General features: G+C 45.5%; 1 protein-coding gene across 1 annotated transcript in view; it reads right to left on the bottom strand.

Moving 5' to 3' along the window:
* SPATA17 (spermatogenesis associated 17) overlaps window positions 1-26,919 on the bottom strand; it is an 886,586-nt gene that overhangs the window by 346,984 nt on the left and 512,683 nt on the right. The window contains exon 7 of the mRNA XM_085609390.1: window positions 1,248-1,442. Within this exon, the coding sequence (XP_085465516.1) occupies window positions 1,248-1,442 (195 nt within the window). The remainder of the gene's footprint in view (window positions 1-1,247; window positions 1,443-26,919) is intronic.

Here is a 26,919-nt window from a genome sequence, read left to right as displayed (position 1 = left end):
ATCAGGGCTTAAGTCTTTGGAAACTTGTGAATAAGCAATTGGAACAATGCAGAAGCACTTTCTATGCAGTGCTGTTGGAATGGAAAATGTTTTGGTCGACTTCCCTTTGCATTGTACGCTTTAAGTTAGCATTTGCGGAACCATTTTGTATTTAGCCACCATTTTGTACCAAGGTTGAGCTTCGCTGCACTAATGAATAGACTGTTTTGTCACTAGATAACTTTCTTGTTTCTGCTCCCACCCTTAGAGTGGCGGGCAGAGTAACCTTGAAACGGCGATAGCATGTACCCGGTCTCAGGATAGCAGCTCGTCCATCTGTCTCCTTTGTTCACCAGCTACTAACTGGAAAATTCCAGTCTGGGCATGTCCTTAGGGGTACTGGAAATGTATATTATGTATCACCATGGTGGCGGGGGTCAGTCCCTCAGCAGCAATCTAAGGAGGCTGGTCAGACTGGGCTCCACTCAAGCGTATACTAATAAATAATCTTGGTTTGTATTCTCTACTCTCTGACCAACTCTTCACTTGGATGGAAGGCTGAGAGGTGGTTGCGAGTGACCCAGGTGGCCCTAATCGGGCCACTTCCTTCAGTGCACAATTGTACATGAGGAAATGTACTTACATTTGTTCAATGACATTTTGAATTTTTTTTGTTCTCCGCAGGGAATCTTGTGCACAACACAATCACTTTTTAGGGTGTTATGTTCCCCTTTTCAGCCTAGAAAGGGATATATTCCTGCCATTGTTGGGAACATTTTTCTCACTATTTCAACAATGTGAAAGGATTGGAAAGGAATTTGTGGATACCCGTGGAGTTGTAAGTTGCTTGGTGTGCACCAACTCTCCGGGCATTCCAGCTCCAGAATACTCAATCCTAGCCCAGTTCCCGTTCCCTGTGAGATGACTTACTCACACAAAAATAATCTCTGTATGAGTAAATCCTTCTAAGAGTGCAAAAACATGCTGAAAAGTATTTCCCTCTCGTTAAAGGGCTGTATGCACTAGCAAGCCAAGCTTACACAAATTGCTTCGTGAATGGGACCATGAAAGTTTTTTTTAGAAAACAATTATTAATATATTTCACTGTGCCCTTTATTCATTAACCTTTACTCATTTTCTGCTATTAAGTAACCATGTTATCATGGAATATACATTCTTTACAGACATTTTCAAAGATAATCAGTACCAAGAGAAGCTGAACAAGAAAATATTAACGCCAACATTTTTCCATGGTGTTAATAACATACCTGAGGTTTCTTGCTGCCGATCGGTGGTAAGGGTTTGAATGTAGGGATCACAGAAGCATAGGGCGAGAAAGTAACTGCCCTTTGATAATCATCCCTCTTTTTAGACTCCCTTGGGCTCAGGGGTCTTGCTGTCTGTATTCGGAGCTCCATTGGATCTGGAAATTGTCTATATGGCGAGTTGAACACACCAGGGACCTGAAAGCCAGAAAAAACACTGTCCCTTTAATGTGTAATTAAGAGCACACAAATATAAACACACTATTTAGTTTATTAACATTTCAAACATGTTAGAGGAAGGAATGAAGATGGAGCTGAAGCAAGGATAACACAATGTAGTTCTAGTATGACAAAATTATGGGACTTTTAAAACTCCCAAATGCATGATTTTATACCCACTGAACCATGAGATTTAACAACAATGTACTCCATAAATGTACTGTGATCTCCCTACTGGAGCCTCAGCATATCCTCTGCATCCAGTTGACAGTTAAACTTAAGAATGAACTTTAATTCATCAAAAGGTCTGGGGTAGCAATAATGACATCTGGCACTCTTTATCAACTGGTGATATCACAGAATTGACCCCTTGACCCACCCGTATTGCTCTGTATGCACCTACTTTTTATTTTTTTTTAAACATATTTTTATTGGCATTTATAGTTTACAATGGCAAATAGCAAAGGGAATACATTCAGTTGGATTGCATGTTTCATCTTTTACATCACAGTATAACGTTATCTGTATATGAGGTTGGTCGATGGACATTTTGCCAACGGTGGTATTTGGGGCTATGTAAATGCCTTATAGAACAGGGGTATGGAAACTGGGGGATGGTTCATGGAATTTCTGGGTACAGATGTCAAGCGTGGCGTTAGGGTGTTATGAGTCTCACTAATCGATGCCATTGTGTGCTGTTGGAGATGAGGGGAAGATTATGGTCGGTCTGACTCTAACATCTGGCCGTCCAGTGTGACGTGATGTGTGGTGCAACCGACAGTCAGCATTGTGATTGTGCCACCGGGGAAGATCCGTTGTGTGCAGTTGTGGTTTGGACTAGTGGTGGCGGGTCCGTTGGTGTGTGCGTTCCAATGCCTGGGTCCTCTACAGGTGATGATTGCTTGAAGCGGTGTAGTAATATGCCCCACTCCATGGGCATGGGGTGCCTACGTATCCCCTTCACCTCCTCCTCTCGTAATGCCTCTTCCTCTGTGGCAGCCCATTTGTGTAGCGCTCCCACCCATGCCGCAAGCGGGGGACCTGTGGGGGATCGCCAGTGCATGGCTATACTCCGCTTAGCTAGTAAAACGGCTAGTGAAATAAATCGAAGGTGCACTTTGTAATGTTTCTGTTTCCGGTTCAAGTATGTTAGCCCTGTGAGGTCGTGTATATTTTGCCAATAGGATTGGATTGCAGGGCAACTCCAGAACATATGGTGAATATCTGCTTCCTGCGATTGGCATCTAGGGCAGAGGAACTGTGTGTCTGGATAACATTTTTGAAGGCGTCCCGGTGTCAGATAGGCTCTATGAAGAATGTAAAATTGTATATTTTTGAATCATGCGTTTCTGGACACCTTCTTGGGGTATTCCAGAGCCCTCTCCCATTCTTTCTCATGTAGTGGACGTCCAATTTCCTCCTCCCAGGCGGTACGCAAGGTCACTAAGGGTTTGTTTTTGAGTTCTCGTATGGCTTTATAGAGCCATGTGGTTAAGTGTCGTCCCGCTCCCATGTGTAGGACTGCATGGATGACCGGGTGCGTGTTTGGTTCTACTGTCGAGAGATCATGATGCGGTCGGTAACTCTCAAGAAGTTGGCGGTGAAGTAGGAACTGACCAGGGGGGAGACCATAATTAACCATAAGGCGTTGGAACGGTTTGGTCTGTCCGTCCTCGAATAGGGACTCCATCTTGGTTATGCCACAATCCGTCCATATGGTAAGTGTGTTAGTCGTGTAATAGTGTTCGTGTTTGGGACACCCGACCAGCGGGAACAAAGGGGAGTAAGGGGGTGTCCCCGGTGACATGCGGTGTACTCTTTGCATACATTTGCGTGCCACTGCTACTTGTAAGGGGTACGTACGTCTTGGTTTGGTGCCAGGTAGTAGTAGGCGGGGGAGTTCTGGAATGGGCACCCGATTAGTCATCGTGTGCGTCTCGTCTGTGTGCCTGCCTGCCGTCCAGTAGGATAGCCACTGTAGCTGTGCCACTAGGAAATAGGATTCAAAGGATAGAACACCCACTCCTCACAGCGTGGTGGGTAATTGTAGTTTCTTCAGTGCTATTCTATGTCCGTTAGATCCCCAGATTAGCGCACTGAGAAGCGAGTCTAAGTCATGAAAGAAGGTTCTGGGTGGGATTACTGGTAAGTTCGTGAAATGGTATAGCAATCGCGGAACCATTATAATTTTTGATAAAGCCACCCGGCCGATCGGGGCTGATGGAAGGCTGCCCCAGAATCCGATTGCCGATCTGATGCCAGCTAATGCCTTACGGTGATTGCCCTAAAAAATGTCGGTCGGGGAATGGTATAGACGGATCCCGAGGTAGCGGGGGGCTTCCACGCTCCTGGCTACCTTCTGGTTGCCCAACCATATGTCCCGGGGGGGAAGGTTCGGATGCAATGGGTACACTGTGGATTTGTCCCAGTTCACCTTTAGCCCAGAGGCTTATGCGAACTCTGTGAGCGTTACCCAGATGGGTGTTAGATCTTTGGTGATGTCTCGTATGTATAGTAAAAGGTCGTCGGCATACATGGAGACACTATGTATGGTGTCTGCAATGAGAATCCCCCAGTGTTTTCCTTCTTGTCGCAGTCGTATAGCTAGTGGTTCGACCGCGAGGGTAAAGAGGTGAAGCGATAGGGGGCAGCCTTGCCTCGTGCCCTTTTGTACCGCGAACTCTGCTGAAATGCGTCGCCCTATGCGGACCAGCGAGGTGAGTTTGGTGTATAAAAGTTGTGTGTACGCTAAGAGGATGGGACCGAGTTCCGTTCGTTGCAGGACTGAAAAGAGATACTGCCAAGTGAGGGTGTCAAAGGCCTTCTCGAGGTCTAGAATGAGACAGGCTGACCGGGGGTGTGTCTCTTACCTGGTCTTGGACGTGGAATATTCGGAGTATTTTCTGAGACGTGTTTCTACCTGGGACAAAACCACACTGCTCTGGGTGGATCAGGGGTCGTATAGTTTGCGCGTATCTGTCCGCTAATATCTTCCCAAGGATTTTACAGTCGGTAGAGAGGAGCGTGATGGGGCGATAGGAGGCCATTTGTTGCGGGTCGTGATTCGGCTTTAGGAAGGTCACGATTACTGATTCCCAGAGGGATCTCGGCGGCTTTCCCTGTTCGAGCGCGGTTGCAAACATCGCAACTAGCCGAGGGACCAGCAGGGGGGAGAAAGTTGTGTAATACTCCAATGGGAGCCCATCTAGTCCCGGTGCCTTGTTGCGAGCTAGGGCATGCAGGGCTTGGGTGATGTTCGTGGATTTTATCTCCGTATCTAGTGCCATCCTATCTGTCTTCATAACTTTGGGGATCGGCAAGGGGTCAAGGAACTGATATAGTATGGCCTGTTCAGTCAGGGCTGGGTTACTATAAACCTCCGCGTAGTAGTGGTGGAACGCTAGGAGGATCTTGTCCTGGGAGCGTACTAGATTACCGTGGGGGTCAATAACTTCCGTTATGGGTTTCACGTCTGTGTCTTGTTTGGCTAACCATGCCAGTAGTGTGCCCGTTTTATCCCTTTCTTTATGCATCCGGGTGGCATATGTCCTGAAATTGTACCAGCGGAGATCCGCACAGGCAACTTGGTATTCTGTTTTGGCTTTGGCCACTAGTGCTACCCCTTCTGCGGACGAATTGTCCCGCTTAGTAGCTGTGGCAAGTTGCTGCTCGGTTTTGGTGAGTGCTTGTTCTAGCGTCCGTTTGACCCCTATTATTTGTGTAATGCATTCTCCCCGGGCCACTACTTTGAATGTGTACCATTCCACTAACGTTGAGGATGCTGTGCCTGCATTATGGGTGAAATAGTCTTGAAGCTTTGTCCCTGTTTGTGTTTAAAAACCGGATCTGATAAACAGTCCCATGGTGGACGCCAGGTGGGGACAGGGGGAGTGGGGGTCTCCAACTTAACCGTAGAGTATGGGCGTCATGGTCAGAGATGATCCTACCCATGTAGTCTGTGTGTAGAATTTTGGGCAGAACCGCTGCTGAACATAGGAATCTGTCTAGTCGGACCCGCAGGTTATGTGGGATGGAGTGAAACAAATATAGCCGCGTCTGTGGGTGGTTTAGTCGCCATGCATCCGTAAGTGCCCATTGTGTGACCCAGGCCCGGAATCGCTCAGTTTGCTAGTAGGCGGGAGAGTGTACGGGTGGGGGGTGGGACCGGTCCAGGGTGAGGTCCAATGTGCAATTGTAATCGTCACCTAAAATCCATGGAATGGAGGTAAATTGGGCCAGGATCCCGGTGAGGTGGTCCCAGAATTTGGCTTGCTCTATATTTGGGGCATATATGCTACCTAAGAGTACTGCTTGCCCATCTAGGAGTCCCTCTAGCAGGGCGTATCTGCCTTCCTTGTCCACCACTCGCTTGAGTTCCTGAAAGGGAGTTTCCCGGCCAAACCCAAATCAGTGCCCCGCGTGCGTATGCGGAGTATGTTGTGGCGCATATGGCTCTCTGCCATTTAGTTTGTAGTTTGCTTACCTCGGTAGTGGTGAGGTGTGACTCCTGCAAGAAAGCGATACGAACGTTGTGGCGCTTTATATATAAGTATATGACATAATGCTTGCTCGGTGTATGGAGGCCTCTGACACTGAGTGTGAGGATGCTGATGTTAGTGTGCTGCGTGGTTATTGCCATGTATCGATATCAGTGCGCATTAAAGGGGACATGAATCTGCCGGAGCCCACTAACGGATAGTGCCCTAGTCGGGTGAAGTACTCGTGCAACCCATAACACCGCTCACTCTTGGGTGTCAGGTACCCTGTCGTATGCTGTTCCATGAGGGGGGGTGGGACATAGCTGAACCGGGGCACTGAACTGTAACACTGGGGTTGAGAAACAGTCCCAATACCAAGGACCCATCGTTGGGAACGATACGTCCAAACCTACTCTCCCAGATGAGGAGAGTGTGACAATATACTGTGGGGGTGGCAGCGTGTATGTGCGAGGCAGGTCGCTGATCGGGCCTTTGTAGGATCAGTGGGCGTCGCCCGAGACATGTCGTAATATGGCTATATTGTATATGTGTAGCGAGTGAGTCCAGATTGTGCCGGCCCTCGCTGGATTCTCAGTGGGGACATCTCATGTCGCGAGGGTGCTCGTTTGTCCATCAAGGATATCATCAGCTGTCTGAGGGGTGACCGGGGGGGTGTAATGGAGCTCTCACCAGACAGCGTTCCATCGCTGTCGTTCTCCCCTTCCGACGAGAAAATATGTGGTGGTCTATCTATGTCCTCTGTAAGGGTGGGTCGATCACTGCCTGTAGGGCCTCCCGTCGTTCCTTCACAATTTGTTCCCAGTCTGGAGAGTCTTGGGTGCATGACCCGGTCCCTTTGGGTGCCCCGCCACGTTGTGGTTTCGGGTTGCGCCTTCTGGTTCGCTGTGCTTTAAGAGTGGGGTCTCGTGTGCTCTCAGCTCTGGATTGTTGTGAGCAATGATGATCCGCCCAGTCATGCGCTTCTTCGGCGGTGGTAAAGAAGATAGCGGAGCCATATAGAGGACCTTGAGGCGAGCTGGAAAGAGCAGGGAATACTGGATATTGTTCGCCCGTAGTCAAAGTTTCACGTCCAAAAACGAAGCCCTTTGTTGCTGCACCGCACACGCGTAATCAGGAAATATCATTATCTGTTTATTTTCCACGTGCAAGGGGCTTGCCAGTCTGGCCGTACGCAACACTGCGTCCCGGTCACGAAAATGGTGGCGGTTTGCGGGCCGGGACCCTGTGGGCGCGTTCAATGGAGAAGAATGCTGTCCGGTCCGTCGTTGGGGTGAAGGATTTCACCCACGTCTCTATGTAATTCAATGGGTTCAAGCCCTCAATTCCCTCCGGCAGACCCAGCACGCGGATGTTACAGCGCCTCGACCGCTCTTCCAAATTGTCTGTGCGTTCCTCCATGGTGGTTAAACAGTGCAGGGCATCTTGTAGTGTCTTTTGGAGCGTCTTGACTGTGGGTTGTAGGTCGGCAAGTGTCTTTTCCCCGTCTTTCACTTTGTCTGCCAATTTGCAGTGGTCATCGCGGATTAGGCTGATATTGGTCGCCAGGGTGCCAAGTCGTTCCTCCATGGACACCCTGGAGAGTTCGATGGCTGCCAATACCTGGTCAGTTTGTCCAAGATTGATGGGTCAGACTGTGACGTATTAGTGTGTGTCTATGCCCGGGTATTCAGCATGTTTTCAGGGGCAGTCTCAGGCACTGATGTTTGCTGTGTCGCCCTCGGTTTCCCCATGATGATGACTGAGGAGCTTGAGAGGGCTGGCAAGAATTGCGAAGCGCGCGCCTCGCTGCTGGATAGGTCCCACTCCGGGATAGGCAGTCTTCGCGGAGAGCCCACGCTCACTAGGTGAGGGGTTGAAGCAGTTCGGTGTGTGCCCGGTTAGGGGGGGAAAGGTTTTACTCTATTGTTCAGGGCACTTCAGGTGGTGGTGAACGCCGTCCGGCTGGGCAAAACGTAATTTGCGTGTTGCCCAGGGAGAGAGTCTGTGCGGAGGCCGTGGATAGTTCAGGGTCTGGGGCCCCCACCTCTCCGATGCGTTTGTACGTGGCCTGGTGTGGGGACAGTCAGAGTGCCTCCATGTTGAAGTCAGGCAACCGATGTGCCCAGTTCTTTTTGCTGCAGACAGAGGGGGGGGGGGGCTCAGCGGCGAGAACTCCTCATGAAGGGGGGAAACCATTGCTCACCTCTGTTCTGCCACCAGCATACTCCCCTCGGGGTCCCCAGATGTCAGTCTCACCATTTGCAGCGGATTCCGGACGCCATTTTGAAGTCAGGCGGTCCCAATCGTGGAGCCACCCAGGGAGTCTCTGTTGGGCCGAAGGTACCAGCCGGCCCCCGGTTCCCAGGCCACTGATGAAAGGGGTTACCACGCCCGGTCGCCGAACGCTGGGGCGTAATTTCAGGACGTTCTCTTGTGGTAAATAAAATTCCTTTACCGGGACTGAATTTGATACGGAATCATAATAAAATAGCTCAGTAAAATGAGAGGCAGAATCCGTGATATTAGAGTTTCGGAATGGGCTTTATTCCAATGATCGATTATAATCGGATGCTCCAAGTTCCATCACCACGGGGGTTCAGGAAGTGAAGTACATACTTTATTGACAAGAAGTAACTTTTATAGTACATACATTACAATGAAGCGAATACAGTAGGCGTAACAATTGATAAGGAAATTGACGTTTTACCTGCGTAACCGAAAATGGGTGTAATAAGGAATAAAAAGGAACATGATTGGTTATGATGTCATATATAGGTGGATCTATAAGATAATACTTGGCATAGATGCGCGCGCAGCAGCATGACGTGTAATTGACGTGTAACTAGGGGGTGAAGGGGACTTGACATTAGCTCTACATGTGGAGACGAAAAAGTCTGGGGGGTCAGGTCAACCTAATCCCAAATCATATCTAACATCCTATGTTTAAAGAACTATGTTATCCACAAAAGAAGGACTCTCGGACAGAATCTATTCTATACTGACTGTGCGTGCGTGTACAAGCGTCTAAGTGTCTACACTGAATGCGAGGGGGTAGGAATATTCCATGGTAACAGGGCTATGAATTACTTGCATGAGGACAGAGAAGCCGAGCCTTTGCTCAGTAGCTGGAAGAATGTTTACTTAAGCTGCTAGACAGGAATGCATCGGCTAAGGAGTGAAGCAGATAATTCGAAGGTGAAATACAGTTCTTGGCAGAGAATAGGCTGATGTCAGGCTTCGTGAGCCGCGCAGAGAATGAGACAAAGTTCATGGTCACAGATGCAGGCTCAGACTGGAGCTTTCAGAGGCAGAAGGCAAGAAGAGTTTGATGACAGAATCAGGGCCTACTTGCCTGGACTGTAAAATGGCATAAGTGAACCATATAAAGCCGGTGGCCTTTCATATTTAGAAATGGAATATCCGGCCTATTCATGGCGGATCTGACAGAGGACATGTTGACGGTGGACACACATGTATTTGCGTCTTCATAACTGGAACTGGAGGAAACATACATGTACTTGTGACATGCACATAGAACCGTTGGGGTCCAAGATAGGGGACATAACTGACCAGGAAAATCCACATTTCCACATTCCCTCCTTGTCCCCTACTTGCCCTTCAAGAGATATCAATCTTCATCAATCCATTGATCTGTTCATATAGCATCATTTGTTCTTCTTTCTTCTTCCGTGATCTTGAATGAAATCTTGGTGGTGGAATGCACGATGTGGCACACAGACCACAAATCGCTGGTCCACATTGCAGGCATAAGCAGCAACTGAATAGTATGAGAAGGCCAATACCTAGGAAGGATAAAACTCTCCATCCCCAGGCTGATATCACACTCCAAAACCAACTGGACCAAGTCCAAGTGCCTGGGTTCTGGTGTATCTGGTTTACAATCTTATGAAGGCGAGTGATGGCTTTATATACAGATGGCGAATTTTCTGGTATGAATACGCAGCAGCTTGATCCGATGACCCTACAAGCTCCGCCCCTATCAGCCAGGATGACGTCAAGGACAAGACGATTTTGAAGCACAACAATCCGCATAGCAGACTGCTCTTCCGTTAAATTGCCTAAGGCGGAAATAGTCTCATTCACTACTGCTTCAAGGGTTCTAGTTAATCTACGTATCAGCTTACTATTAGTAACAGTACCTATATAGGGAAAGATGCCTTTATTAAAATCTACATACTTGTCCCATGCTGTCTCAGTGTAATCGACAATGGGGAGATCTCTCCGCTTTCTGTTGTGTACTAAATGAATATTTCTGTAATAATCAGGAGGAGCTAGGAAAACAGGTGGCAAAAGGAATGCAATGTAGCAGGTACCATCCCAATCTAGAGGTAGACGCATATATGCAGTCTGACCACATATAAAGTAGGAGTGGCGAGAAGCTCTAAATGAAGATTTGCCTTGATCACTGAATTCTACTATAGTAGTGCATTTACTATGGCCCATATGTATGGAACCAACCTTTCTTACACACAATTCACCCTTTGCTGGGAATACTGACATGGTGGGTAAGACTAGTTCAACTTCGGAAACGACATTTAGAATCATGAGATTAGGTGTAAAATTACCTAATCCATATACTTCATTTTCTAGATCAGTTCCTGTTCTTTTGGGGCGACCCTCCTTGTCAGGGTAGCAGACCTTGAGTAAAACTAGGTTCAGGTTTCCCCATATCCAATGATCTTGGTAAACTGCGGTGTCAGAGTCTATGGAATTGATTAAACTAAACCATGCTCCACAGGAGCCATTATGTGTGAATGGATGTGGAAAGAAAGGCAGGACTCCTTCATAATTCTGATAGGGAGGGAGTCGGCCACACACCCAACAATTGGTGGCATTACTAGTCTGATGGGAATGATGTAACATACTAATGAAAGTGTTATTGCGCAGCGCAAGTCTATAAGACAATTCATGCGGAGGTAAGTCACTAAAAGAATGTTCAGCAATAACATTATAAACGTGTCTAGAAATAGGGTAATATATGTGCAACAACATACTTGTAATAATTATTAAAAGACTCAGTAAAAACAGAATTAATAATGTCACTATACAGTGGCTACGCAGTGATTTACAATACGCCTGTCGTTTCAACATTTTCCGCGACTGTCCATGATTCAGGTCTAGAGGATACATGTCAGGGACAAATTCAACCGCTTCACCTTGGAGAGGACTTAAACAATCAAATTGTCTGACGTTCTAGGCCTCAATTTTACTTTATAAAGTTCGGTTTCAGTCTTTTCAACCAAAGGAAGTTTTGAATCAGTCTGTGAGGGAGTGCATGGCACAATGTCTATATCCGAGGATAGTCCATGAAATTTCTTGATATGACTTGAATGAATCCAGCCCTTGCGGCCCTCGATCTTCACGGCTGTCCTTGTGGTCAGCAGGACCAACTTGGGTGATTTCCACCTGGGCTCCAGCTGAGTCTTTCGGTCGAAATTCCTCACAAAGACAAGATCACCCGGAACAACGTCATGGGGTTTCACCTCAGTGTTGTCGGGAAAGGCTGCAGCTACCTGTGAACGACAAGATTGTAGTGCAGACATCAAGGAAGCCAAGTAATCTGTCAGCATATTACAGTCAATATCAGTTATTTTGCGTGGTATAGGCGTCACCCACATATTTGGTGGTCTGCCGAAGATCACCTCATACGGGGATAGCCCTGTTCGAGAGTGTGCTACCATTCTCATGTAAAAGAGTGCAACGGGCAACGCTACTACCCAGTCGACACCTTTCTCTCTGCATATTTTGGACATTCTGATTTTCAGTATCTGGTTATGTCTTTCTACGAGACCTGCTGCCTCGGGGTGTCGGACACAGTGGAATTTCCACTGATATCCTAACAGAAGTGAAACGTGTTTCATTAATTCGGATGAGAACGGCTGGCTGTTATCTGAGTGAACAGCACGTGGTAAACCGTATCGTGGGAAGAATTCTCGAACCAACTGTTTGGCAGTAGTCGGGGCAGTGTAATCTGAAACCGGGTATGCCTCTGTCCAACGGGACAGAGCGCAGACAACTACAAGAACATATTTGAATCCTCGACATCGTTCCATCTGGATATAATCCATCTGGAGTACTTCAAAAGGGTGATGAGGAGGATGAAATCCACCCTGTTCTACGGGAACGCTTTTTCCTGGGTTAAACTGACAACAGATCATACAGGTACGGACCTTTTGTTTGGCTGCTGCTCGTAAATGTTTATTGAACCAAATGTGTTGAATGCTGTCTAGCATAGCTTTTTCTCCTAGATGTGCTGGACTATGTATAGTGTTAATTATAACTTGGACCATTGAATCAGGAAGGAACCATACAGACTTTTCCTTCATCATCCATCCTTGGTCCGTTTGGATCCCTCCTAATTCAGTCCATTTCTTTATTTCGTCTGGTGTAGCATGTGTCTGTATGTCAATTACGTCAAGAGTAGGATCTTTAACTGTCATACAATGTGTCGGTGTCGGGACTATTGTCTTTGCCATGTCGGGGGTTTGAGTTTGAGCAGTCTGTTTAGCTGTTCTGTCGGCTAGATCATTGCCTTGGGAAATGATATCAGTAACCTTCGTATGAGCCTTACATTTCATAATTGATATTGCAGTGGGTAGATGTATTGCATCTAATAAGGCATGAATGAGGGGTCCGTGCTGAATGTGGGCACTGTGGGAAGTTAAATAACCTCTCTCTCGCCACAGCACGCCGAAGTCATGTACAACTCCGAATGCATAACGTGAGTCAGTGTATATGTTGACTTTTTTATTCGTGGCTTGAATACAGGCTTGTGTCAGAGCGATGAGCTCTGCGGCTTGAGCTGACAAAGTATTTATACGATTAGTTTCAATGACTTCAGTATCTGTGGTGACTGCGTAAGCGGCCACTAACTCTCCTGTACTTGTTCTCATACATGAACCATCTACATACAAGGTCAGGTCTGGATCTGACAATGGAACATCGGTTAAGTCTTGTCTGGGTTTCGTCGTTATCGTAATAACTTCAATACAGTCATGAGCTAGTGGGTCTGTTCCGATTACAGGTAAAAGTGTGGCAGGATTCAATGTGTTACAGCGTCTGATTTCTATATGTGGCTGAAACAATGTAAGTTCGTATCCTGTAAGTCGCGCTATAGTCAAGTGTTGAGTTTGCGTTCTATTTACAAGAACCTCTACTGCGTGTGGTACTTGAACTGTCAATGGATGTCCTAACACTATGGCATCGCTTTGTCTGATTGCTAAAGCTGTCGCTGCCACTGATTTCAGGCATGCAGGCAAAGCCTGAGCTACGGGATCTAATGTACTAGAAAAATAAGCACATGGTTTGTGTGCTCCTGCTTGTTCCTGTGTTAGTACTGACAAGGCAGTACCTTCGCGTTCTGTAACAAAGAGTGTAAACTGTTTTCTGTAACATGGCGTTGCTAAAACGGGTGCTTGACATAAAGCTTTCTTTAGGCTTTCAAAAGCTTGTGTGTGTTCCTGAGTCCAAGGGAGAACAGTCGGTGTGGCTGCCTCCTGTGTGGTTAACTGAATGAGTGGTTTTGCTAGAAATGCGTATTGAGGGATCCACTGCCTGCAATATGACGTGAGGCCTATGAAAGCTCGTACTTCCTTTTGTGTCTTGGGTATTGGCATGTTAGCTATTAACTGAATGCGGTCGGGTGTAAGCTGCCTTCCCTCCTTGGACAGCGAGTGTCCAAGATAAACAACTCGCTGGACACAGAATTGCAGCTTAGAAGGGGACACCTTGTGCCCCTTTTCGGCTAGAAATTGTAAAACCGTCAGTGATGCTTTTTCACATTCGGGTTCGCTTCTCGCGGTGATCAGCAGATCATCGACGTATTGAAGCAGAGCAGTGTTAACTGGCATGTGGATACTGTCAAGTTCTCGTTTTAGTGCTTGGCTATAGATGCTGGGGCTTTCTGTAAATCCTTGAGGTGCGCGTGAGAATTTAAAGCTACGCCCATTTAAACTAAATCCGAACAAATATTGGCTTTCCGGATCTATTGGGACGCTGAAAAAGGCATTCTTGAGATCAATTACAGTAAAGAATGTTGCTTCGGAATCAATAGCTGTCAATAATGACGAGATATCTGGGACCACAGGAAATTGTGGCACAATGCATTTGTTTAACTCGCGCAGATCAATAACCAATCGATATACTGGCGGGGCTGTAGGATCTGTTCGTTTAAGAACCGGAATTATCGGTGAATTACATACATTGGAGTCTGTTTCTACAACTACTCCTTGGGCAATTAGCTCGTCAATGATTTGTAGTAAAGCCACTACAGCATCTGGTGGTAATTTGTATTGTCGCATTCGTGGTAGCACCACTCCTGCCTTTAGTGTGACTCGATATGGTGTAATATTCATGCAACCAACATCAGTAGGGCCTTGTGCCCATAGATGTGTAGGTAAAGTCTGCAGTCGGGGATCCATGTCTCTAGATACATAGTGACCTTTAAAATCACGTAAAAACAACCTTACTCCTTCCGGAGAACAACATATTATGGCTCCTAGAGCTTTCAGGGTTTTAATTCCTAACAGATTTTCTGGGCATGATTTAGTGAGCAATAAATCTGTAGTTCGGGTCAGAGGTCCTATCGTAAGTGGAAGAGGCTGTGATACTTCATTAACAATAGGTTTTCCTGAAAAACCAAGGGAAATATTCTGAGAGCCTGAGAGGGGTGCCCCTGGAACTTCACTACATTTTATAGTTGTTCGACTTGCCCCTGTATCGAGTAAAAATTTTCTGTCTTGACCTAATAATTCACTATGTACATAAGGTCCTTCTTGATCTACCGGAATCTCGATAAGGGGTAAGTCAACTTCCCTCTCTAGGCTAGTTCATGCGTAACGCTGATACTCAGGATATTCATACTGTGCAGTCTGATACATTTGTCGTGTTGTGGTCTGTGTGGCAGCAGCAGGCAACGGTGGTGCAGCTGGCACAAACTGTATTGGTTGTTGTGCGGCTGGCATGGCCTGGGCATGCTGCATAGCTCCTTGTTCATTCTGATCTTGTCTTAGTGGCCGTGATCTTTCTTGTGTTTTACCTATAGAGATATTATGTTTTAGAACTGGACAATCGTGTACGTAATGACCTGGCTTTTTACAATAATTGCATGTCCCTTTTACAGGTCCTGCTGAATCGGAATGTGTCATACCCTTTTTATGTCCTTCAGCTGGAACTGTCTGGGAAACTAGCATTTTCATTTTTGTGTCTTTCATGCGTCTGTGTTCATGTTCTTGTTCCTCTCTAATTCTATTGTGATGGTACTGTAACATTTGTAACATTTGTGATGGAGTGTTACCTTGCCAGGTACTCTCGAATTTTAATACTCTATTCTTTACTGGGGGCAGAGCATTTTCTACTAATTTTGTTACAAACAGATGCGGGTATGATTCGCTACTTGCTTTTATGCCACTATTTATACCAAAACATTTCTCGAATCGGGCATAGTAATCACTAGTGTCTTCATCTTGCTTCTGTTTACAGGCTGAAATTGTACCCCAATCTTCCTTTTTCGTAGTTAATAAACGTGGCAGTACCTGTACTAGTAGACCTGGTAGTGCTTTAGTTTTGTCCCCAAGCCCCGAACCTGGACCTCGGGCCCTTTCTTCTGCTTCTAATGCTGACCATTCTATCTTTTGGTCTCCTACCTCCCACTCTTTTTCCTTGAGTTTCTCATAAATGCCAGCAGGCATCAACACCTTTAATATTGTCATAATGTCGGGATAGGTATACTCTCCCATGAGTAACATGTCTTTAATTTCTCGGTGAAAACCCGCTGGATCTTTGTCATGACTGGGTACCACTTTCTTCATTTGTAACAGTTCTATTTTTGATATGGGCGTATATACAAATACGCGCCTAAACTCATTGTCCTCGCCTTTTATTGGGTGCACTTCTCGTAAGGGATTCTGTCTATCCATGTGATACGTTGTTCTTTCCTTGCCGGGCAATGAGACATGCTCTGAGCATACAAAAAGAATATACTGCTTTCTTGACTCTAGAATTTCTTTAATTAATTTAGTACCTGGACCTCTCCATTTATTCATAAGCAATTCAGTCAATATGTCAGGTAAGGGACCAGGGTCCGAATGCTGACTCCGATATAGTATAATGAGTTGTTGAATCATATAAATCCCAGCTAACCTCTGTTCATCTGGGGTGAGATTCAAAAATGTGCGTACTACTGTAGCATCACTATATTTTCCGGGACTGTCCACCCAGTGGACAGCTGCCCTGGCTAAATCTTGTTCATCCATAGAATCGAGAAAATGATAACCCCTTCGTTCTCGGAGTAATTTGTCGGCGGTTTGGAACGAATGCTCGTTAGACCTTATATTAATTATAGGTATTTGGAAATTCCTGTTATTATCTGGACATATCGGACGTATTGAATCAGTATGACATCTAGTCTGATCCCTATTACAAGATCTTCCTCTACCTACATAGGCTATGGTGTCTGACTGTCCCGCGGGCGGTCCTGACCCTTCTTCCTCGCTTTGTTCGAACTCGTCTGCCTCTAATCTCTCTTCGTGTAGGCGTTCTATTTCTTTACGGATCTTTCGGCACATGGCTATTATACAATTTTGCTTATCGTGTCTCCCTTCTGATATATTCTGGCTCCATCTTGTAAGAATTTGCATTGCATCCGGGTCTACCCCCGGTCGGTCTTGATTTCTGATCACACAGTTTATGAGGAAACGTAACAGTTCCCCCTGTATCTCTACTTTCTGGTATTCCATAGCTCTGTTAATACATTCTGGATCTCGCCCTGTTTGGACAAAATGGTATATTTTGTCTAGATGCGCAGTCATTCCTGGTAACTTCGCTAAATACACTGCGGCTCGTCTGATACGTAATGATGCCAGGATCATTTCGTCCTCTTTACCGGTCACCGGGTCATATCTACAATCTATAAGAAGTTCCTTAAGCGCACGGTCACTTACGAATTTGGGTGTACGTGAATGCGCTGACTCTTGAAAAATAAGTTTATTTATTCTAGGTGGCGTAGAAAAAATATTGGTAGCACCTCCCGTGGCCCCATCTGGGGCGTCGGGTGTGAAAGGATTCGTCGAACGTGACACAGCAACTATAGGTGTGGACACAGCTATAGAAGTAGCTGTAGGAACAGATGCAGAAACGGATGTGCTTGCCGGAACTTGTGACTCGATTTGTTGCTGTAGGGATACGGGTGCTGGATCTTGGCGTTGGACCTCCCTGGTATGCGGTCTATGTGGGGCGGAATTAGCATACTCGGGAGCTACGTCATCTAAATATGAGGAAAGAAAAACATCTTCTGCGGTTCTAGGATGCCCCTTAGGATGTACCTTAATTGGGAATAATGGGGGTGGCAAGTCTTTCGGTATCTCTGGAGTAGCCTTAGGTAATCCCTCGGCTAGAAGGGGATACATACCATTCATGAGGGCATTTCTTTGTCTATCTACTTGTTCTGATTTCACTCGGATACCTTCCTCAATTAATAGATTGTCTCGAACTTTATTTGAACTTTCTTTACTCTTCTCTTCCTGTCTACGTGCTTTTTCTGTACGTCTATGAGATTCTTTACGCCATAACTCAACGGCGTCTTTCTGTGACTGTCTGACTTTCCTTTTCCATAACTCTTCCTCGACTTTCATGATGCACTCTGTATCCCAGGTCCCCGCTGCGGGCCACCTCTGACTTTCTGGCAATCCCTTGGTGTAGTCTACCCATAAATCAAGAAATAATATAGCGTCTAAGCCATGTTTGTGATACATGAAGTGCCCTGGAGTATCCCTAGGAGGAATAGAGACGGCTTCTTCAAGTACCCCTTTTCTAGTAGTGATCTGCCTTAATTTCGAAAAGAGCGGCATACTGATAACTGATCCGATACTTAATCTTGAACACACTTAATACAAAAGTACACTAATGAACAACCATTCATACCACAATATGCAGGACGTTTAACACATTAAACATTAAACATTAAACATTTTTAACCTTTAAAATAAACAACAATGATGATCGTCTGCATAACTGATCACCAAGCATAATTCTTGACAATAACTAGATACTTCGGAATACTTGATATACTGCTAAACAGTACAGATACACTGCTAAAACAGTGCAGACTGGATTTGTGTACCCAAACCCGTCTTGACCGGCACAACCTATGTGCACGTCAGAAATGCCTCCCCAGTAATGGTACTCACCGGGTAGCTTCGGAAACGGAAGGCCTCGGTAACTTGAACTTGAACCGGACTGGACTCGACTCGACTCGTCGGAAACTGGACTTGACTTCGAACTGGTGGGTCTCTGTATACCTCGGATCTTGCTCTCTCAGCTAGGCTCTGGTCGGGATACTTCGCACTTCTCACCGCCTCGTCTGGGTGTTGATCGCAGTCTCAGTCGCCCCCGCTTGACCGGAGGGAGATACAGGAAATCCTGCTGGTACGCGTAATTGTCCGTCCAGCTGTGGCAGGAGACCGGGCCTGCAACTCACCGCCGGCGCGTGAGATGAGAAAGTGTCCCTGTTCCGGCGCCATCATGTGGTAAATAAAATTCCTTTACCGGGACTGAATTTGATACGGAATCATAATAAAATAGCTCAGTAAAATGAGAGGCAGAATCCGTGATATTAGAGTTTCGGAATGGGCTTTATTCCAATGATCGATTATAATCGGATGCTCCAAGTTCCATCACCACGGGGGTTCAGGAAGTGAAGTACATACTTTATTGACAAGAAGTAACTTTTATAGTACATACATTACAATGAAGCGAATACAGTAGGCGTAACAATTGATAAGGAAATTGACGTTTTACCTGCGTAACCGAAAATGGGTGTAATAAGGAATAAAAAGGAACATGATTGGTTATGATGTCATATATAGGTGGATCTATAAGATAATACTTGGCATAGATGCGCGCGCAGCAGCATGACGTGTAATTGACGTGTAACTAGGGGGTGAAGGGGACTTGACATTAGCTCTACATGTGGAGACGAAAAAGTCTGGGGGGTCAGGTCAACCTAATCCCAAATCATATCTAACATCCTATGTTTAAAGAACTATGTTATCCACAAAAGAAGGACTCTCGGACAGAATCTATTCTATACTGACTGTGCGTGCGTGTACAAGCGTCTAAGTGTCTACACTGAATGCGAGGGGGTAGGAATATTCCATGGTAACAGGGCTATGAATTACTTGCATGAGGACAGAGAAGCCGAGCCTTTGCTCAGTAGCTGGAAGAATGTTTACTTAAGCTGCTAGACAGGAATGCATCGGCTAAGGAGTGAAGCAGATAATTCGAAGGTGAAATACAGTTCTTGGCAGAGAATAGGCTGATGTCAGGCTTCGTGAGCCGCGCAGAGAATGAGACAAAGTTCATGGTCACAGATGCAGGCTCAGACTGGAGCTTTCAGAGGCAGAAGGCAAGAAGAGTTTGATGACAGAATCAGGGCCTACTTGCCTGGACTGTAAAATGGCATAAGTGAACCATATAAAGCCGGTGGCCTTTCATATTTAGAAATGGAATATCCGGCCTATTCATGGCGGATCTGACAGAGGACATGTTGACGGTGGACACACATGTATTTGCGTCTTCATAACTGGAACTGGAGGAAACATACATGTACTTGTGACATGCACATAGAACCGTTGGGGTCCAAGATAGGGGACATAACTGACCAGGAAAATCCACATTTCCACACTCTCCCCGAGATGGGGCCCGCTCTGATCAAAATGGCGGGTCCTCACCAGTCGCTCCCTTCCGATGCCACCATCTGCTGCGTGGCGGGGCTATCACTGAGTCACTGCCTCGATGTGAGGTACCCTCGCTCTCGCCCCCACCTTGGGCGGTTCGTCGCGCTTGTTCTTAGGTGCTGGTCTCACGGTGCCAATCCGGTCCCCTTCGGTGCACTGTCAGGGGTAATCGGGCGCCATCTTGCCGCGGAGAGTCCGAGTCCGGCGTTCTCAAGTTGTCATCTTTGTTGCTCGGAACAACACCGGGAAACGGGCGATATGCTGGACCGATCCCGGAGCCTCAGCAGGACACGGCTGCCATCGTAGCCTGCTTGGCCACGCCCTCTTTATGCACCTACTTAACACCGAAGTGGTTTGAGAAGGGTAAGGAGTAAAAACGGCAGGATGTAAGTCTCTTAGAATCCTGTTTACTTTCTCTTCCTCCTACTGCCCTTATCATACAAGAGCAGGTGTAGCAATGGCAAGCAGTGTAAGAAAAGGGCAAACCGGGGTGCAATGGCTACTGTTAGGTATCTCTAATTGGCATCCATGCCCTTAAGTTATTGAACATGACTTTGTAAAGTTTATAAATGTTGCATGGTTAATTGCTGGCTCGGATCTATTCATACAAACTAATTGAAAGTCACATACTTTTCACATTTTCAAGACGATGTGGTTAGATTAAGAGATGCTCTTTAACAGGTCTGGTAATTTCCACATCAAAAGATACTGTTGCTTGCCGGAAAAGATTATGTGGGAAAATAGAATTTAACACGGTTCCCCTGCTGTTCCTTATTCCTGGCCATGATTCGTCCCAGAAATTTGAGTCTCTGGTGGAAAGTGAACAGGCCCTCAGTTTTCATGCATTACTCATAAAACCAAATGGTCCTAGTAACTACTGACACCTGGCCAACAGAGATTACGAGTTACTCATTACGAGGGCTTAGATATGTTGCTACGACTAGTGGAAGTTATTATGGGCAAATTACATGCCAGTGGATCGCTCCCTTTAACATTCTGATTGGCTTGTTGCTTATCATAGGCATTGGCACGGAGTGATCAGTTGCATTGTCGTTGCTAGGTCTGCTATATAAAAGAATAAAACACAAAACCAAGCTCTCCAAAAAGGTTTGCTTAGTGGGTAACATGAAGTACGTGAAATGTTACTAGAAAAGGCGGCCTCAGAGAAGACACAAGATAGAGCACCTTACAGTTGTAATCCGGTGATCCATACAGGGGTATTAAGTCACTATAAGTACTTCTCACTAGTTCGTTGTCAGAGAACTAATGAATCAGCAAGTGTAACTAATTTGAATCATGTGCAAAGGTCACAGGTACACCACTGGTGTTTAAATGTGATAAGGTCATTTTCACATCCATGTAGTAATTGAACCTCATTGGGTAGCACCGTTACTCAAAGCTACTTGTGATACTGTGCTTCCTCTAAGGTGAGATTATAAACAACAAGGGTCCCTAGGAGCAGGTAAGATAGAGAAGGAAATAAATAAGGACCCGATCAGTGCTTATTTTCATAGACTTGTCCAGCCGGACAGTGGTCATAGGTTTTTACTGATATAGTAATTAAACGGCAGTATACAGAAGAAATTCTCAAAGTTGGACACAAGCCTGTGACCCGTACATTTAAATAGAAAAAAACATACATAACAAAAAAGGTTCAGGCAAAGAGTTGTTTGTTACAATTGGGCAAGAAATCGAGAATGAACTTTAACAAACAATACAAAAAACACCCTTATGTATAGAACATATTATCATTAGAGACATATAGGGTGTGTACTGGTGTCGACGGCGTTTCGATCCTATTAACGCAGTATAAGGATCATCATCAGGACAACATAAATAATGCCTGTACAATAAACCTGAGTAACTTAGTTGAAAAAGGGAAGAAGAGAGGAGGGGAAGAAAAATGGGGAAACGTGATAAATATACATGATAAATTGCAATAGGAATTTACTATACAAAATTATTTACAAGAAGGTCAAAAAGTATTTACAAGAAAGTAGAGATAAAAAGTCTGACTAGGCATACTGTAATTCTCCTGTGTCAAGGAAACAGGTTAATTTCATAGTGGAGCAAGGGTGAAGGTGAGTGAAATACATAATTAGAGAATAATTGCGGCTACGACAAATCGGAGGGTGCCGGCGAAGAATTGACACTAATTCCATTGTGAAGATCATGCGAGTGAACAAGGTGGGTAAGATTACCTTAGAAAAGGGACCCTAGTGAATGTTCGAACAATGCGAGAGAATGGCAAGGCACGTAATAGTGAGCTAAGAAAACCGCAGCGACGGGGGTAGCATGCAACGGGAGGCAGTGAGCCGGTGAATGAGAGAACGGTATCGGAATGCGGGGGAGGACATAAGGAACAGGGCGCAGTGGACCAGGAACTAACCGGGATAAGGCAAGAAGATGGTGCGGTGAAATGATCCAAGTCACAGAAAGGTGAGGAGCTGAGGCATCACGGGCGGTTGGAATACATCACGTAGTGATCAGGGTATTGCGTGGCAATGCACTGCAGAAGGAAAAAGAGCTAATTAACGGGGAGAAAATTTAATAAGGGTGAGGGAGCCCGGAGGTTTTAAGCAGACTGAGTAACTCACCGGGAATTAGATAATTACTACAGCTCGTAGTAAGGCACTTTAAGTCGGCAGGGTCCTCGACTTATGTGCGGATCCAGAGAGTCCTGGGGCTCAAGGCAAAACGCGGCGATGCGCTGCAGGAGGGAACACGGGGGTTAGCGGGGGAAGGCAAGGGAGGGAATTCCGTAAAGGAGAGGGGCGCGATAAACTCACCGTGCAAGAGTGAATGTGGAGGTCCGGCAGTGCGTGAAGCAAGTTCCGATAATAGGGCTGCTGTCGTTGGAGTGGAAAGTGCATGTGATAATTACAGAGGGAGTTGCTGATTGGGTAGCATCAACAGGGGAGTGAGAAGAGAAAAGGGACCAAGGCCAAGAGGACGGTTGCCATCTTGGAGTGGGTGAATGTGTGACAGAGGGGTGTAATTACAAATATTTGGAGTTTAGAGAATTTAAAACACAAACCATGAGACAAGTTGCTTAGGATTATGAATTAAAGCTTTACAGCAAGAGTTTTCAGGGCACTTGGTGGAGACGTGTAAACAGTTCAAATACTTATGGACCAATCCTCATGTCTGTTCAATCCAGAATTGAAACTGTCAGTCTTCAAAATCCATTTTAATTCTTCTCTGTTAAGTGTCTTTATCATATCCCCTCCTCGTGGGGGCAATTTGACAGCAGAGATGATGGTCCATCGAATTTCATCTTCGGAGTGTTTTTTCTCCTGGAAATGCTCAACCAATGGCGCTGTCAGGATTCTGCATCTAATTCTGCTTCGATGCTGGGAGATGCGTAGACGAATCTTTTGAGCCTTTTACTTGTTGGTAGAAGTGGTCTTCAAACATGAAAAAATTCCTGGTAAGGCAGACTTCTAATAGTTGTAATATAAAGTAAGTTGGTACAGTGTGAGGCCGCGATCTTTGATGTAGAACGTTTTCCATCACCAATAATGAATCTCTTTGTGGTATATTGGTGTAGGGGGATTCTACATCCAAAGTACAAAGAATATTAAGTTTGGGGTCATAGGGGTGGTTCTCAATCAGGTTAATCATAAACATACTGTCACAAATATAACAGTCAGTCAAAGGAACAAAGTCCTTAATGAAGTGATTGACATAATGGCCTAGTGGCTCAAGAATGGAACCACACCCAGAAACAATAGGACGCCCAGGGGGTTTCTGGAGATCTTTATGAATCTTGGGGAGGGTATAGATTACCGGAATTCTGGGACTGGTCAATCTTGAATGCTGGCAATCTCCATCTGGAACGCCCGCTCTTCGCATTCAAGAAAAACAAAAATATTAGCGACCACCTTGTTCGCGCAGCCCTGCCCACTACCACCAACAAAACTATCTCCACCACTCTGAATGATATCTGGTCCTTACCACCATTGAAAGGCCATGTTAAATGTGGTAGCTGTGTGGTATGTTCATTAACCATGGAGTGTAAATTCTTTGCTTTTGGCAACATCAGGCATGAACTAAAAACATTCACCAATTGTAACTCTACAAATGTTATTTATGCAATCTTTTGCCCTTGCAATAAAATTTACATTGGCCAGACTACTCAAAAGATTCGTCTACGCATCTCCCAGCATCGAAGCAGAATTAGATGCAGAATCCTGACAGCGCCATTGGTTGAGCATTTCCAGGAGAAAAAACACTCCGAAGATGAAATTCGATGGACCATCATCTCTGCTGTCAAATTGCCCCCACGAGGAGGGGATATGATAAAGACACTTAACAGAGAAGAATTAAAATGGATTTTGAAGACTGACAGTTTCAATTCTGGATTGAACAGACATGAGGATTGGTCCATAAGTATTTGAACTGTTTACACGTCTCCACCAAGTGCCCTGAAAACTCTTGCTTTAAAGCTTTAATTCATAATCCTAAGCAACTTGTCTCATGGTTTGTGTTTTAAATTCTCTAAACTCCAAATATTTGTAATTACACCCCTCTGTCACACATTCACCCACTCCAAGATGGCAACCGTCCTCTTGGCCTTGGTCCCTTTTCTCTTCTCACTCCCCTGTTGATGCTACCCAATCAGCAACTCCCTCTGTAATTATCACATGCACTTTCCACTCCAACGACAGCAGCCGTATTATCGGAACTTGCTTCACGCACTGCCGGACCTCCACATTCACTCTTGCACGGTGAGTTTATCGCGCCCCTCTCCTTTACGGAATTCCCTCCCTTGCCTTCCCCCGCTAACCCCCGTGTTCCCTCCTGCAGCGCATCGCCGCGTTTTGCCTTGAGCCCCAGGACTCTCTGGATCCGCACATAAGTCGACGACCCTGCCGACTTAAAGTGCCTTACTACGAGCTGTAGTAATTATCTAATTCCCGGTGAGTTACTCAGTCTGCTTAAAACCTCCGGGCTCCCTCACCCTTATTAAATTTTCCCCCCGTTAATTAGCTCTTTTTCCTTCTGCAGTGCATTGCCACGCAATACCCTGATCACTACGTGATGTATTCCAACCGCCCGTGATGCCTCAGCTCCTCACCTTTCTGTGACTTGGATCATTTCACCGCACCATCTTCTTGCCTTATCCCGGTTAGTTCCTGGTCCACTGCGCCCTGTTCCTTATGTCCTCCCCCGCATTCCGATACCGTTCTCTCATTCACCGGCTCACTGCCTCCCGTTGCATGCTACCCCCGTCGCTGCGGTTTTCTTAGCTCACTATTACGTGCCTTGCCATTCTCTCGCATTGTTCGAACATTCACTAGGGTCCCTTTTCTAAGGTAATCTTACCCACCTTGTTCACTCGCATGATCTTCACAATGGAATTAGCGTCAATTCTTCGCCGGCACCCTCCGATTTGTCGTAGCCGCAATTATTCTCTAATTATGTATTTCACTCACCTTCACCCTTGCTCCACTATGAAGTTAACCTTGTTCTTTGACACAGGAGAATTACAGTATGCCTAGTCAGACTTTTTATCTCTCCTTTCTTGTAAATACTTTTTGACCTTCTTGTAAATAATTTTGTATAGTAAATTCCTATTGCAATTTATCATGTATATTTATCACGTTTCCCCATTTTTCTTCCCCTCCTCTCTTCTTCCCTTTTTCAACTAAGTTACTCAGGTTTATTGTACAGGCATTATTTATGTTGTCCTGATGATGATCCTTATACTGCGTTAATAGGATCGAAACGCCGTCGACACCAGTACACACCCTATATGTCTCTAATGATAATATGTTCTATACATAAGGGTGTTTTTTGTATTGTTTGTTAAAGTTCATTCTCGATTTCTTGCCCAATTGTAACAAACAACTCTTTGCCTGAACCTTTTTTGTTATGTATGTTTTTTTCTATTTAAATGTACGGGTCACAGGCTTGTGTCCAACTTTGAGAATTTCTTCTGTATACTGCCGTTTAATTACTATATCAGTAAAAACCTATGACCACTGTCCGGCTGGACAAGTCTATGAAAATAAGCACTGATCGGGTCCTTATTTATTCCCTTCTCTATCTTACCTGCTCCTAGGGACCCTTGTTGTTTATAATTACATGATTCCCATGGTCCCAGGCCGACCTTATATGGGTGCTCTTGTTGTTTAATAAATATATCCTCTAAGGTGAGAGCATGACCCAGATTACAAGGTGGATAACCAGTAAATGGAGTATCTGCCATTAAGTCAACACATGACTTGGTGGTTGTTGGGTGCGGTGAGGTCGAACGACCATATTGGCTTCTTGCCTTCCCAGCTTCCCTTTTCTTGCTGCAGGCAGATTCAAATGAAGCTCTGATAGCAGAATATGCAGGGCCAGCCTGCTGGTGCATTGAAAGTAGGAAAGGTAAGAGAAGCCAGTGGAACCCTTTGCTGGCAGTGGCAGTGTGTAGACTCGCACAGCAATGCTTCTCTCCATACCAGGGCTATGAGGAACGTAACATGGTGGATGTACTTTACATCATGAAATAATACCGATGCTGGCATGGCAACAGTGTTTTATATACTGAGGATATGTGGACATAGGAATTACAGCACTGTTTTACAAAATACTCAGTGTGGGCACTGGCATTGTCTCAATATTTGTAATTTGATGAACAATTCTTGTGTCTGGGCTCTGATTCTCAAGGATCAGCAATGGGAGGTTTCCAGAAACGTCAGTCAGCTGTTGCATATGGACCAATAGCCATATCACTTTTAGTAGCCCACTTGCAGGGTAAGCCAACTTCACTTGGCTGCATGCTATGCAAATATGGATGCTGGAGTGCAATGGCTTAACAGTGCATTCATTGGACAGCTTCTAAAGAAACCAGTTCTTGACCTTTGACAGCCTGTAAATTACATGGCAAAAGTAAATTGACTCTTCAACTGATAAAAAAAAGTGCTATACGCAGGTGCTGGAAATGTAATCACAAATAAGGCTGACCATAGAAACTAGGCCCAACAAAATTTGGGGAACACAGGCTTAATTTTGGTAATTTTGCCTTACACTTGTTATGCGAAATTGCCGATATGATGCTATTAGACCAAATTGTGTAATCATGCACTATTGGCAGTACAACAGCTGGAGCTGCTGCGTTTGGAATCTGGGGAACCAGGTTTCAATCCCACGATGTGATTCTATGGCAAATCACTTAGGCCCTATTAACAAGTATGGCGGTCCTGAGAACCGCCTTACTCATGGTAAAGGATC

The sequence above is a fragment of the Triturus cristatus genome, chromosome 6, assembly GCF_964204655.1.
Source record: "Triturus cristatus chromosome 6, aTriCri1.1, whole genome shotgun sequence".
NCBI classification, from domain to species: domain Eukaryota; kingdom Metazoa; phylum Chordata; class Amphibia; order Caudata; family Salamandridae; genus Triturus; species Triturus cristatus.
Note: the sequence above shows the minus strand (reverse complement) of the source record. Positions and strands in the feature narration are given on the sequence as shown.